The sequence below is a fragment of the Aethalodelphis obliquidens genome, unplaced genomic scaffold (assembly GCF_003676395.1).
Source record: "Aethalodelphis obliquidens isolate GAN/ISIS:26980383/991018 unplaced genomic scaffold, ASM367639v1 scaffold41, whole genome shotgun sequence".
Lineage (NCBI taxonomy): Eukaryota > Metazoa > Chordata > Mammalia > Artiodactyla > Delphinidae > Aethalodelphis > Aethalodelphis obliquidens.
The window spans coordinates 3352799-3367546 of record NW_020837985.1 but is presented as its reverse complement, the minus strand read 5'-3'; the positions used below and the strand labels follow the sequence as shown (position 1 = coordinate 3367546).

General features: G+C 39.8%; 2 protein-coding genes across 9 annotated transcripts in view; one reads left to right on the top strand and one right to left on the bottom strand.

Annotated features, from left to right (window-relative positions):
• The window catches only part of NSMCE2 (NSE2 SUMO ligase component of SMC5/6 complex), a 224601-nt gene extending 220263 nt beyond the window's left edge, over nt 1-4338 (bottom strand). For all 3 annotated transcript variants that reach the window (XM_027132427.1, XM_027132430.1, XM_027132431.1), the window contains exon 1: nt 4237-4338. The gene's annotated coding sequence lies outside the window, so the exon portion shown is untranslated. The remainder of the gene's footprint in view (nt 1-4236) is intronic.
• A 44-nt stretch (nt 4339-4382) lies between these two features.
• The window catches only part of WASHC5 (WASH complex subunit 5), a 54534-nt gene continuing 44168 nt past the window's right edge, over nt 4383-14748 (top strand). For 2 of the 6 annotated variants that reach the window (XR_003438354.1, XM_027132424.1), the window contains exons 1-6: nt 4470-4581; nt 9868-10178; nt 10649-10794; nt 11477-11561; nt 12181-12281; nt 14312-14504. Coding sequence is in view for 5 of the 6 variants with exons in the window: in XM_027132424.1 (XP_026988225.1) it covers nt 9993-10178; nt 10649-10794; nt 11477-11561; nt 12181-12281; nt 14312-14504 (711 nt within the window). In the remaining variant the exon portion in view is untranslated. Of the gene's footprint in view, nt 4582-4814; nt 4982-7928; nt 8131-9867; nt 10179-10648; nt 10795-11476; nt 11562-12180; nt 12282-14311; nt 14505-14748 lie in introns of all 6 variants that reach the window. The other 4 variants (XM_027132423.1, XM_027132422.1, XM_027132421.1 and 1 more) reach the window with 4 other exon arrangements.

Genomic DNA, 14748 nt, shown 5'->3' with positions numbered 1-14748 from the left:
TTTTAAATTTTATTTAATTTTAATCGATTTAAATTTAAATAGCCATATTGGAAGTCAACTACACTTTTAAAAACTAATAGTAACATATATCTACATGCATTAAAACAGATTTAGAAATCTTTTTATATTGATTACCAAAACTTTAAAAAAAAAAAGAAACTGTTATTCTTGGTACATATTTACATTCATTAATCAGTTTATTAGCCATCTCTGTCTTTAATACTATGACACTAGTATTTTTCTGAAGATATATTATCTCAATGTGGTCTTATTATTTTAATTTTTCATAGAATTTCCCGTGATTCTCTTCAAAACTGCATGTCATGATATGAATGTGAAACTGTTGACACCTTCATATGACTCTTCTCTGAAGACCATGATTTTTTTAAATTGTGAAACACTACAGGTGCCAGGGAACCTGGTAATCTCAGAAGTAATGCTTCTAGATGGAGAATATTTTCTATTCTAATTTTTGAAATAGATATATGTAAATATTTCATCACTAATATTTTTACATACTGTCTTTTTGCCTCTTTTCAAGCAACTCTGTTCAACAAATATTTTTATAAAACCAAATTTATCAAATAAATTGCCTATTTATTATTCTTGTCAATGCTTTGCTATATTAAAATAATGCAAAATCAAAAAAAAATTTAAATAGCCACATGTGCCTAATGGCTACTGCATTGGATAGCACTGTTCTGGAAACACAATTATCAAAGTGTATACACACACACACACACACACACACCAGGGGGTAAGCCAGATGGAGTAAAGCCACAGTATGAACATGATATATCTTCCTGGAATATTAATTTTACTTAAAGATAACATGAAACACGTTTATATTAAAAATAAACATTAGTTACATTATAGAGTAGAATATGGAGGTGATACCAGTAGGGGTTAATGACTAAAAACTCTAGTAGGGGTTAAACACTGTAGCCTCTGGAGCCAGACTACATGCGCTCGAAGCCTGATTTTGCCAATTAAGTAGCTGAATAACTTTAGGCAAGTTATTTAACCTCTCAATGCTTCACTTTTCCTTTCTGCAACATGGGCATGATCCAGTGCCAACTTCAAGGATTACTGGGAGGACTGAATGAGTTCATACGTATAACAAAACACTCAGAATAATGTCTGGCATATAATCTTTTACAATGAGAGCAAATATTACCATCAAGTTAATCATACAATACTGTGAGCAGCAATACAGAATAGCGCATAAGTAAACTGACCTTGGACACGAATGCCTGGAAATTCCACCTTGTCCACCCCACTTAAAACTGCATCACTCTGGTTGAGTTGCTTAACTTCTCTATCTTCAGTTAGCTCCCGTGTAAAAAGGAGATAATCACATCTATCTCACAACATTATTATAAGAATAAATTAAATTTTTAAAAATAAATTTATTTATTATTTATTTATTTTTGGCTGCGTTGGGTCTTCGTCGTTGTGTGTGGGCTTTCTCTAGTTGCGGTGAATGGGGGCTACTATTCGTTGTGGTGCCCGGGCTTCTCATTACGGTGGCTTCTCTTGTTGTGGAGCGCGGGCTCTAGAGCACAGGCTCAGTAGTTGTGGCACGCGGGCTCAGTAGTTGTGGAGCGGGGGCTTAGTTGCCCCGCGGCATGTGGGATCTTCCTGGACCAGGGCTCGAACCCGCGTCCCTCGCATTGGCAGGCTGATTCTCAATCACTACGCCACCAGGGAAGTCCCCTAAATTAAATTTTGTAGTTTTCTCAAACTTGTCTGATCTTAAGAATCAGTTGAAATACTTACTAAAAATACAGTTATTAATGGATACTATCTCAGACCTATTGAATCAGTCTCTAGTGGACACTGAGGAAACTGTATTTTTATGAAGCACCCCAAATAATTCAAGTATGGAGAACACTGAGGTAACTTTGTCCCCCCCAAATTTATGTTTACCCTAACTCCCAATGTGATGACATATAGAGATGGAGCCTTTGGGAGTTGATTAAGTTTAAATGAGGGGGGAGCCCTCATGATGGGATCAGTGTCATTAGAAGAGGAAGAGACACCAGGGTTTGCTCTATCTGTCCACCATGAAAAGATACAGTAAGGTGGCTGTCTACGAACCAGGAAGAGAGCCCTCACCAGTATCCAACCATACCAGCACCATGGTCCCCAACTTCCAGTCTCCAAATCTGTGAGAAATAAATTTCTGTTGCTTAAGCCACCAGTCTATGGTATTCTTTTAATAGCCGCCTGAGCTGACTACGACACAGTGTATATAAGGATTAATGTAATCCAGGATAAATGTAAAGTGTCTGCTACATGGTAGCCATCCTTATATGAATGCAAAATTCACATTACTCCAGTGAAACTTTACACTTGCAGAGAGGTGGGGAAAACATTCGTCTGTTAATTCTGCACTATCAAGAGGAACGACTCAGATCGAGGAGCAAAGAGAATGGCTGGAGGTGAAAGATGGACTAAACGCACTTTTCCCTATTTCTCCCACTAAGTACAGCTAAGTACATAATTCACAGGACAGCCCCGCACAGCAAAGAATTATTTGGCACCAAATGTCAACAGTGCAGTGGTTGAGAAACCCTGGTTTAAACTAACCCCCTTTGGAGCCTTCCCCAGGGAACTGTGACTGTTTTGTTCTCTGTACCTATGGTCTCAAAGAAAGTTTAAAACAAGGTTATGCACTTCCTGAGCTTTTCCCTAGCATGTTATGTTGCCTTCCCTAACAGGCCTTGTCTTTGTCTGTTGGTGCCGCTGTAACAAAATACCAGACACAGTAACGTATAAACGACAAAAACATTTCTCACAGTTCTGGAGGTTGGGAAGTCCAAAGGTCAAGGCACCAGCATAGTCGCATTCTGGTGAAGACCCTCTTCTGGTGATTCATGGCCAGGGCCTTCTAGCTCTGTGTCTTCACATGGTAGAAGGGGCAAGGGAGCTCTCTGGAGCCTCTTTTATAAAGGTATTAAGCCTATTAGCAGGGCTCCATCCTCGTGACCTAAGCTCTTCCCAAAGGCTTTACCTCTTAATACCATCACACTGGCTTTAGGAATTGGGGGTGGGGGTAGGAGGAGGACACAAACATTCAGATCAGAGCAGGTTTATAAGATTCTCTGAAAAAAAAAAAAAAAAAAAAAAGATTCTCTGTAGGTGAGGCCAATTATTAGCTAATATAAAAATAAAAATACTCCTCTCATCTTTCTGTACAAGTGGTATGCACAGAGCAAATAATTTAGATACTGTGCTGACCTCCTTTAAATCCACAGGGCCCTATACAAGTTCAGCCATAACTGTATCTTCTTTTCCAATATGCAAGGTTACATCTTTATGAAGCCCTCTCAGTTGCTTGTTCTCTCCTTCATGCTACCACTATCCCTCTCTCTCTCTCTCTCTCTCCCCCTCCCCCCCCCACCCCGTTCTATTTTAAAAACCATCATAACTACTTGCTCCCATATCTGCCACTCTTTCACCCTGGGAGCAACTTAAACTAGAATTCTGACAGATTCCACATAACATAGAACAGCTCTTCACACAAAATAGGTGACCAATAAAGATTTGGCAGAGCTACATCAATAACGGAAACCACCATTTCTAGGTTCCCTATGGCAAGCCATAAACTGGTGCCCCTACAATTCGTTCTCATTATGGTTAATCCTCACAACCATTTATAGGAGAGAAAAGGAAACTGACGCCCAGAGAGTTTATTTAAACGATCTGCCCAAGGCCCTGCTTTGAAAGCCGGCTCAAACCAGATTTATTTAGATCAAGAATTCGTGATCTCACACTACGATATATAAAATAGGCAAAACAAGGTCCTACTGTATAGCACGGAAAACTATATTCAATATCTTAATAACCTATAAAGGAAAAGAATCTGAAAAGGAATATATATATACACATTTACCTGAATCACTCTCTCTCTCTATATATAAGTATACATATATATTTACCTGAATCACTTTGCTGTACACCTGAAATTAACACATTGTAAATCAACTATATTTCAATAAAAAATAAAAAAAGAATTCGTGATCTTTGCCCCACACACATAGAGCCCAAGGATGGAGAGATGGCGTCTTGGAGAGGGAGGTAAACCGCCCCAGCCTCATTGCTGTGGCGTGAAAAGAACCAGGACCATAACACAGGTCCACAGACCGTAGCTCGCGGCACCGGCGAAGAGCCCGAGAGGGAGGCAACACCTCCCATCACCCTCCCCATCGCCATGCTCCGCTCTTGCCTTACCTGGCTGCCCGATGTAGCTCCGTCTGGCTGCGCCCAGACTCCCCACACCAGGACCCCCAACTACTTCCTTAACTCCCTTCCCCTGTCGCTGAAACGGCGAGCGCGGGCTCAGGCGTCATCAGTCGTCGCCGGCGAGTGGTCACATGACGCCCCGCCCCGCTCTCCGCCCTTTTGTCATGTGACGGCTGAGGGAGCCCCGGGCGGAAGCCGGGGTCTGGCCGGCTGTGGATAAGGGCTGGGGGTAGAAGGGAACCCCTGCGGAGACGGAGGGGTGGTGGCCGGGGCGCTGACTCCGCGTGCGACCGCCGGCCCTGCGCGTGCGCCCTGGCGCGGCCCGCGTGACAGGTGAGTAGGGGCGGTGTGCGCGCGCCCACTCCTTCACGTCCTCCGTCCCCTCCCCCGCCCCAGGGCTGGGCCGCGCTGGCCTTGGTGGGGGCTTCTGCGGCATGGGGTGGGGTCTGGATGGGGGAGCCTGGCGTGGAGGACTGAGGGTTTTCCTGGAGCTGCTGCTGCAGTCCAGGCTCTGCATCTCCTCCACTCAGGTGGAAACAATTTTCCACACCTCTTTGGCGCTTTAGGAAGTGATGTTCAGCTGCTTAGTCTGCATCTGAGCCTTCCAAGTTTCCGGGAGCAGTGTTCTGTGGACGTCGTCATTTCTCCATTTACTCTCCAGAAACCTGAGTGGTTGGTGGAAACTTATACGGTCTGACGGACCCGGGTTTGAATTCCAGTTCTACCACGGGCTGTGAGTTTGGGCAAATCATTGCTCCTCTCTGCACCTTAATTCCCCCACCTATGTACGACATGCCAAAGTCCTTTGAATTTCAAAAAATAGTTTCGAGGGTCCTAATTTGTCTGTGGTCGTACAGTTAAAAAAACTAAAAAACACAGAGCCGGTAATGGAACCGGGTCTCCTGATTGATTCCAAGTGCGTGGAGCTTCCTCCAGCCTAGGAGTTGCTGGGAGAAGGGGGAGAGAGAGGCTTTACTGCCTTTGCCCACAACAGGGAACACCTTCCGGTTTTTCTTCTTTCTTTTTCAGGATTCTCAGACTAGAGTGATTAGGCTTATTTTAGAACTTTTCTGGAAGAGATATGCCGGTCCCTTTTGATCAACAACCGCTATAGTTTGTTCCTGATAACGGATTGGTGGAGACCAGTGCTTCTTTCTTTATGGAGCTGAGGTTTTATAAAAGGATTAAAATAGATCAATCTTCTTTTGTCCTCTGAGTAGGATAAAGATTGGTTCTTCCCAGGGCAATTTAATTTTCAGAATTCAGTTCTGTACTCATTGGGTAATTGGTATGATGTTGCCATGCTTTATTCTTGAAAGCATGTTGTCTTTTGTCTAGGATTACTTTCCAAACTAAAAATCATAATTCCGTACCAAATTCTTGAAAATGAAGTTACAACCACTTTTCTGGGTGCCTTGTAAAAACAAAATTAGGAAATTGAGTGGGATCTCTGGTTTCATTGCATGTCAAATGGTAAGAGAGCCTCTACTGAGAAAGCTGGTCTTTATGAGTTGTCTTCATCCCTAGCACCAGCAGAACCTCTAAAAGGAAGATTTGTTGGGGGCGGGGGAGAGATGAACTGGGAGATTAGGATTGACATATATACAATAATATGTATAACATAGATAACTAATGAGAACCTGCTATATAGTACAGGGAACTCTACTCAGTGCTCTGTGGTGACCTAAATGGGAAGGAAATCCAAAAAAGAGGGAATTAGGGGATATATGTATACATATAGCTGAGTCATTTCTCTGAACAGCATAAACTAACACAACATTGTAAAGCAACTATACCCCAATTTAAAAAAAAAAGGAAGATTTAATATAGCTTCTTCTACCATGTTTATTTGCATCTCATTCTAGAGTGAATTTTTTTTTTTAATCTCAACTAAGTCTTAACATCTTCTATAAAGCCACCTACCTCTGAGTTCACTGCAACATGATTAGGCATCTTTAATTATGCTTCTTAGATTCTGTTCTTTAGGACCAGTTTTTCAGCCAACAGTGAGGCTATTTACCAAAGACTTTAGCCAAATAATATTTTGAAAGTTGCCTGCAGTGTAACTCTTAGGTAAAAAGGATTAAAATAAGACTTGGACACACAAGAATTTTGACCTTAAGTCATTATCCCAGGCCTAAGCCTCCCTGACCACATGCGTGCAGGCGCGAGTATATCTGTCTGTCTGTTTGTTGGGAAAGAAGGCAGGTCACGTTGACTTGCTTTAAGCTGTTTTCTCTTTGGCCACGTTGTCTGTCCTATCTTGATACCCAAATGGTAGCAGTTAGACCTGTTCATCATAGCCTTACCTTCTCTGAATTGAGTCTAAAGTTTCATCCTCCTGAGACCTGGGTTAGTTTAGTGGTCTTCAGAGGACTTCAGGTGACTTTTGTTCTCATTTTCCTTTATTTTCTCACTTGTCTTATTTTCCAAGGCAGTCCGTTTCAGTGGGAAAAATGGAATGAAATTATCTGAAATTCAGCCTGTTAGAGATCAACGTGTCTTAACAAGCAAGCATCACAGAGAAAACTGAACACAGTTGTTACTAATTTATGCCTTAATGTGTATTATACACAACCCTCATGAGAGAGAGTTGTGGACAACCGTAGTGGCTTCTCAGTAATCTCTGCTATGGGACCCAACTCCACCTCCCCTATCTCTGCTTCTGTCCCGTAGTACTTACTTGTAACCCCTTCCTGGAATGCCCTTCTCTTAGATCACTATCAGTAAACTAACAAATTACCCTCAAACCTAGTGGCTATAAAACAATAAGCATTTATTGTCTTATTAACATTTGTGGTCAGGAATCAGCTATGTGGCTTAGCTGGGTGCCTTTGGCTCAGGGGCTCTTGGGAGGTTGCTGTGCTGTGAACACAAACTGGGGTTGGGGGGATCTATTTTCCAGCTCACTCAAGTGGTGGTTGGCAGACTTCTCCATCGTCCCATAGGGCTCCTCCACAGGGCTGTCTCACAACCTAACAACTTGTTTCTCCCAAGACACACACGCTGGAAAGGGCTCCCAAGCCAGAGGTCACAGTCTTTTTTGCAATCTCATTTCAGAAATGGCATCTTTCACATCTGCCCTATTCCCTTCTTTAGATGGGAGACAGTAAGTCACACTCAGGGAGTGAATAGGAAGGTGGAGGTCATTGGGGACCATCTTAGGGGCTATAGATACCCTTACTGCTTGATCCCTCACTTGCTTCTGGCCTCTGCTCAAATATCATCTTACCAGAGAGGCTTTTACACTCTCCTGTATGTAGAATAACACGCTGCATCCCTTTGTCATGCTTTTCTTTACAGCATTATCAAAGCCTGATATGTAATATGTTTATTTGTTTATCTCTGTCCCACTCCCAATAGTATGTAGGCTTCATGAAAGCAGGAAGTCAGTTGTGGTCACTACGGTAGCCTCAGGTCCTAAAACAGTGCTTGGCACATAGTGGGCACTGGGTAGATATTTGTTGAGTAAGTGAATCTGTATCATTGGAAATGCTTTCACCTGCATATAATCCAGAACCCAATTAACATTAGGTAAACCATAAAAGCAGTCCATTTAACAAGGATTACAGAGGTAGGTAGTGCCACAGTTGAATCAAGGAATCAGTAACATCAATTAAGAATTTAGATTCTTTCCTTCAGCACCACAGTCTGCAGGTTCTTGGTGTTTTTTCTCTTAGGCCTGTTACCTCATGGTCTCAAGGTGGCTACTGCAGCTTCAGGCATCAAATATTCATTGGACCACACTCAAAGGCAAGAAGAAGGTGGATAGCCAGAGCAACAAGAGAAATTTCTCTTGACATGCCTCTCTCTTTGTAGCTGGAGAAAAAAAAAAACATTTCCTAAAAGTTCTACCATAGACTTCTATCTCATCGGTCACAAGTGAGTCGCATGTCTAACGTGGCTTCAAGGGAGGGAAAGTGAGGATCTGACTGTTTTGTCCTCTAGAATAAGAAAGGAGTAGGTGAGTGGGAAGTACTGTTGAGGAGCCAGCAGTTGCTGCCACAGCATCCCAGTAAATGAAGACATTTCCAAATTGTGAATCAATGATAGAAACTTCCAAAAGGAAAAAAGAAAACCCTGAAGGGTTATACAGAGCTTCCAGGTAATAGATACCTACAGTAGGTAGCTCATCACGTGGGTGAACTTTAAAAATGTGTGACAGGCATTGAGGAATGTTTTGCTGTGGCTACAGAGGAACTCAAAAGTGGCATTGATGTGAACATCTTAATAAACTGACCACTTGTAACATTAGTCCTCATTCAGCTATCCTTGTCCAAAGCTGTCTATTTGGTCATTAAATTCTTACTTTTCTTACTTTTTGGTCAGTCTTTTTTTTTTTTTTTGGCCAGGCCATGCAGCATGTGGGGCTCTTAGTTCCCCAAGCAGGGATCGAACCCGTGTCCCCTGCACTGGGAGCACAGAGTCTTAACCACGGGACTACAAGGGAAGTCCCTTGGTCAGTTTTCTTAATTGTTGACATTATGTTGATAGAGCAGGATCCCAATGCCAAGTGAAAGTGCAAATGTTGGGAAGTCACAGGCCTTTATGAAGTTGAAAAATAATTTAGGCTTCCATGAAGTTCACAAATGATGACCTAGCTAAATTAACAATTAGAGGAGAGAAATGCAACAAAGATGATGACACAATTAACACTTCAAAAGATAATGAGGTGAAAAAGAATTGGGAGGCCCTTTGGAAAAATGAATGATGCCTTGGAAATTTTTTGCAAAAATTACCCATTTAAAGCTCATACTATGAAAGACAACTGTGGAGTACAAAACACTGTATTATCGAAATCACGATTTGATGAAGCCAGCTTTTGACTTGTTCTTGGTTTGTCCATTGAGTACAGAGTTTCTGCAACTTCACTCTCAATTTTGTTAAGCATAAAACTTATTGTCAGAAGTTTTGATGATATAATTTGAAGATACATTCCTAATCAGAACTTCTCCACTGCTTAGTATGAAATAGTTGTCCTTACTTTTAGAGTCACCCTGTCACATTTCTCAGGCATATATTAGTCTCAATAACAGGACCTCCCATACTTGACATATGAAAAAAACTTTTTTTTTCTTTTTTTTTTGGCTGTGCCGCACAACTTGTGGGATCTTAGTTTCCCAACCAGGGATTGAACCCAGGCCCTCAGCAGTAAAAGCACAGAGTCCTAACCACTGGACTGCCAGGGAATCCCCTGAAAAAAACATTTTTAAAGGTAGTTCCCTCATCTAATTCTAGTAGATTTTAGGGCATAGTTATCTTTTCCCAAAGGTAAAAGAAGTGGTACAATTCCTGAAAGGAAAATTTAATAATCTGTTCCCAATTTAGGGCACCTTGGAACCTTCTCACAAGCTCAGGGATCAGCTACATCAAGTCTTTTCTCATGGAGAGAAGTGAATAAAGTGTTGAGAAAGAGGCCAAGAGTAGCAATTTAGCAAAGTTCCTCTACAAGGAAAACATGAAGAGTGGAAATTAAATGCCCTCCCTCCATATCAGAACTCATTATGTGTTATAAATTTTTTTCAGTGAGTTTGGAAGAAAAATATTGTGTGTGTGTTTCACGTGGTTCCTTAAAAAAATGGAGATTTTCATACTTTTTTTTGGGGGGGGGGGATACAGGTCCTTTAATGGAGCGGCCAGTGTATCTGCAGACCTGGTTTCATCTGATGATTTACAGACCCCAGCTCTGAAGCCAGTTACACATTTTCCTGTGGCCGGGCACAGAGTAGTTGATTATCCTCACGATGTTGGACTTTCTGGCTGAGAATAACCTCTGTGGCCAAGCAATCCTAAGAATTGTTTCCTGTGGCAATGCCATCATTGCTGAACTTCTGAGGCTCTCTGAGTTTATTCCTGCTGTATTCAGGTTAAAAGACCGAGCTGATCAACAGAAATACGGAGATATCATATTTGATTTCAGCTATTTTAAGGTAATCTTCCTCAACAGCTTTTCTTACCAGTCTTTTCTACAAAAGCATGCTTTCCTTGGAAACCAGGAGACTCTGAGAGGTTAAGTAATTATGGAGAAGGAGTTAAAAAGAAAAGCTTTTCAACCAAATTTAGTATTAGCTAACTTTAAAATAATATACTGTGTGGAAGCCCTAACACAATATAATCACATCTTAAAAAGATAACTTTGGTATAATGTGTTTCACATTGAAGTACCCCACACTTAAAAGCATGTCAATTGTTGCAATTCAAGTCCATTTCTTTCAAAGGGATTTTATATCTGTGCTTCTGAGATCTTCATTACTTTCTGTTCCTCTGCTTTCAATTTTTGATATCCCTTTTGAGGCATAAGAACACATTTTTAAAAGACTGTTTTGAAATTGTTACCAATAATTCTATTGGTTTGTGACTCTTTTCTTGATGTTTCACATAAATGTGTTTTTCTTCTTAGGGTCCAGAATTATGGGAAAGCAAACTGGAAGCTAAGCCAGAGCTACAGGATTTAGATGAAGAGTTTCGGGAAAACAACACAGAAATTGTGACCAGATTTTATTTAGCATTTCAAAGTGTGCATAAATATATTGTAGACTTAAACAGGTATTGACTAATTTAGTCATAGCTTATTTTGATAGTAAATAGTGGAGAGGGAGAAGGGATGGACTAGAACGTGTATATCTTTCTGAGTTACTAAGAAATTTACTAGCTTATACCGTGGATAATTGTCTTTTCCTTCCTGTGGCACTAGTCATCTTAAGTATTTTAGAGTTTTAATATTATTTCCTGCTCTTGTTAAGGATTATAATCATCTTGCTTTGTACCAAGTCAGTTGGCTTTCAATCTTGATCCTAATTTAGTTTATTATAAATGAGAAGTGAAAAAAAAAGAACTTATTTTTGTAGCGTTGGTAACCATAGCCTTCCTTCTTGTCCCTGACCAGACAATATTCTCTTCCTTCTAGCCCATAAGAATTCATTACTCATTAGCTTTTAAACTAACTAGTCCATGTTTTTATGCCATTATTCCCAAGATATCTGTAATTCGTAAATCAGGACTATGGAATATTCCTTTTACTTGGAGTGGCCATAAATAATCTGTGGCCCTGATCACTATGAGTTCCTGCTCACCAATCTATTCCTAAGAGCATGAATGGCCACAAACTATTTGAAGGCCAGAATGCCTGGTATCTTGCCTAATCTTTTAAAAATCTTTACTGTCCTTCTTCAGAGATATTAACATTTTTATTATCAATGAATAACTTGCTCTGGGGTTTCATTTCTAGATATCTAGATGATCTCAATGAAGGTGTTTATATTCAGCAAACCTTAGAAACGGTGCTTCTCAATGAAGATGGAAAACAACTTCTAGTAAGTAGTAGTGATCGCTTAAAATTTAAAAATCAAGAATGTCAAACTTAGCGTTACTTTTTTTCCTGTAAGTCACAAATACATACAGTGTATCCTTCTTTAAGGAGAAGCAAACTAAACTGATAATTATCTTCTAACTGGCAGGTCTTTGTCTGAATTTAGAACATAGTAGACTTTGAGGAGAGCTACAAGTGAATAAAGATTGTGTGCAGGTTATGAGCTTCCTCAGTGTAACAATCCTATCTTCTTTATCTTTTGCATCCCAGACATCTAGCCTGGTACCTAGTACATCATGATCACTTAAGAAATGTTTGTTAAATAAGTGAATGACTTATTATGTATTCATAATGTTGGGATTCCATTTTGGTATCCCAAGCAAAATATGAAAAATAGACCAACTGAAAGATAGTCATTGTAAATTAAACTTTATTTTGCATAAACTTTTCGAAGCTCATTCAGTACAGAAGGTGAGAACCCTTTGGGGGGAACCTGCAGTCTCCTTGTAATATAAAGTTTTTAGGAGGAACCAGAGCAGAGTGATCCTTTTACACATTATCAGCTTCACTCCATAAGCATGTGTACTCCTGTGAACTTGGCTGTTGTCTTTTTCTCATCATAGTGTGAAGCACTGTACTTATATGGAGTTATGCTCCTGGTCATCGACCAAAAGATTGAAGGAGAAATCAGAGAGAGAATGCTCGTTTCTTACTATCGATACAGGTATCCCTGGGCTAAGACTACACCCTCCAAAAGCACTGCTATTGGTAAAGTACAGTGTGGGTTTCCATCCTCCTTTTATTGTGAACAGCAGCAATGTGATCTAGAATGCAAAAGTGTAAGATTCTTATCACTTCTAAGTATAATACATAATGTAGAAATATAACAATCTGTGTTTCATTTCATCATCATTATAATAGATTATATGTCATATAATCTAGTATATATAATTTATTATAGATTATTAACGATATATAGCTTATCATGTCCATCATGATACCTCAGTTTTTTTTAAAAAGGAATGTGAATTTTCCTTACCTGAAAGATTAATTTGGGAATTTTGGCAGTCTAATGAATTTTTTTTTTAAGTTTTCAAATACTACTCCTTGGCAGATGTAAGGAAATGAATGAGTTTTCTGTTATCATTTTCAGGTTGATACGTTTTGAAAAGTTATCATTCAGGGCCAGGTTGAAAGTGAATTCTTACCCATGTATATGTAGAACCCAAAACAGAACAAACAGTAACACACATCCCAACCATGTGTTACATGTGTCTTTACAGAGCTATGACTTCAAGAAGCAGGGTCTTAAAAACAGGACCCACCTTAACCAGCTGTGATTTCAGTCCCTAATGTACAGTTTTCAATTTGTTAAATAAATGAGTCAGAATCTGGATACAGGGTCAATGTAAGAAATAATCAAGATTCGGGGAAGAAACAGTCAATAAGCAGGAGTCAGGAACTTGGGCTAAAGATTTGCAGGCTAGAATTAACATTTTCAGACTTACAAATTAGAACAAAATAAATAGGGCAAAAAGGCAGATCCTCAACAGAGAGGGATTGTTTGGGGATGTTGTATTTTCAGCCACACTTGGTACTGCCGCCTTCTCAGCAATAAATTAGGCTACTCAGCTGGCCTGTTCCTTTAGCTTTATCAGGATGTGAGGAGAGTATCCACCAGCATGCGTAATTCATTCACATCAGTTTGACCATCCATGTTTTTTAAAATGGGCTATGAATGGTCTTGCCTCTATTTCTGAAAGTACCTGGAAAAACAAAAACCATAAACAACATGAAGAAGAAGAAAAAAATCTGCTAATCAAGCCCAGCTTTGACAATCCGGCTTTGTCCCTTAGGGTATAATGGCTAATTCATTAGAATGTGAGGATCCACTACTGAAGAGACACTGAACAATTACAAGTCAGAGCAGTAGTAAAGGAGATTCTTATATCAGATAGGAGGTCATCTTCAAGTCTAAGATTGAGTCTCTTTGGGGGATTACTACTTCAAGCCACCAGAAAAATCACAGATGTTCTGCTTAAATCTCTGTAGAAGGTACATCTTACCAAGAAAAACCAGTTGGTATATCCCACTTGAAATTGATAGACTTTTTAAAAATTATTGTTTAAATTTATGAAAATTGGTGCAGGTTCACATTCTTTATCCACAATTTTGAAATCCAAAGAACTCTGCCAAAAATATATGAACATACACACATGCACAACATGCATACAGAGCAACTACGTTGGCAGCAAACCTGACCTAACTTGAAATCTTTTGGAGTCAGCACCTGACTGGAGCAGACATGAGGCTATAGACAGTCTTTATTTATCTCACTTGTGTGAATGTTCATAAATTTTATTGTAGAAATATTAATATATCTTGATCATGGAATGCCCTCTAAGACCCTGCTGGAATATTATATCGTACATGATATATGTATCATTACTTTCTTATATTTGAAAAACGCTGTATTCTGAAACAAATCCAGCCCCAAGGATTTTGGGGAAACGGATCATGGACCTTCACATAAAACTGTACATACATACAGGAACCCATCTTATCAGTTTGGTATATTACAACAGGCTTTTTGAAAATATAATTTTGAATTTTAGGGATATAAGTTGACCTACAGTCATATCTAAAATTATATAAAGTCAAGTTATACTGAAATTCTTCTGCCTTGCTGGACTTTGCATTTCTAATATATGCGGTTTCTTTGGCCCTTTATTTCCCATTGTAAACATGGCTCAGTGCTGCTCGATCTTCTGCTGATTCGAATATGGATGATATTTGTAAGCTGCTTCGAAGTACAGGTTATTCCAGCCAACCAGGAGCCAAAAGACCACCCAACTATCCTGAGAGTTACTTCCAGAGGGTGCCTATCAACGAGACCTTCATCAGCATGGTCATCGGCCGGCTAAGATCTGATGATATTTACAACCAGGTGGGGATTAAGTCTATTTTTAAATCTGTCCTAATAGTTTAAAAGACTGATTTCACCTTCCTCCTCAATTGCTCCTTTCTTTTCTCCTTCCTCAGAAGAGTAAAAGCAGCTAGAAACTATTTAAAACTTTCTGAGTTGTGCCTTGGAATTGTTAAGGAAAGAGGGATATTAATTAGGGCAGTATTAGAGATTTCAAGGAGGAGATGAGATTTGAGCTATATTTGGAAAGAAGATGCATTCTTTT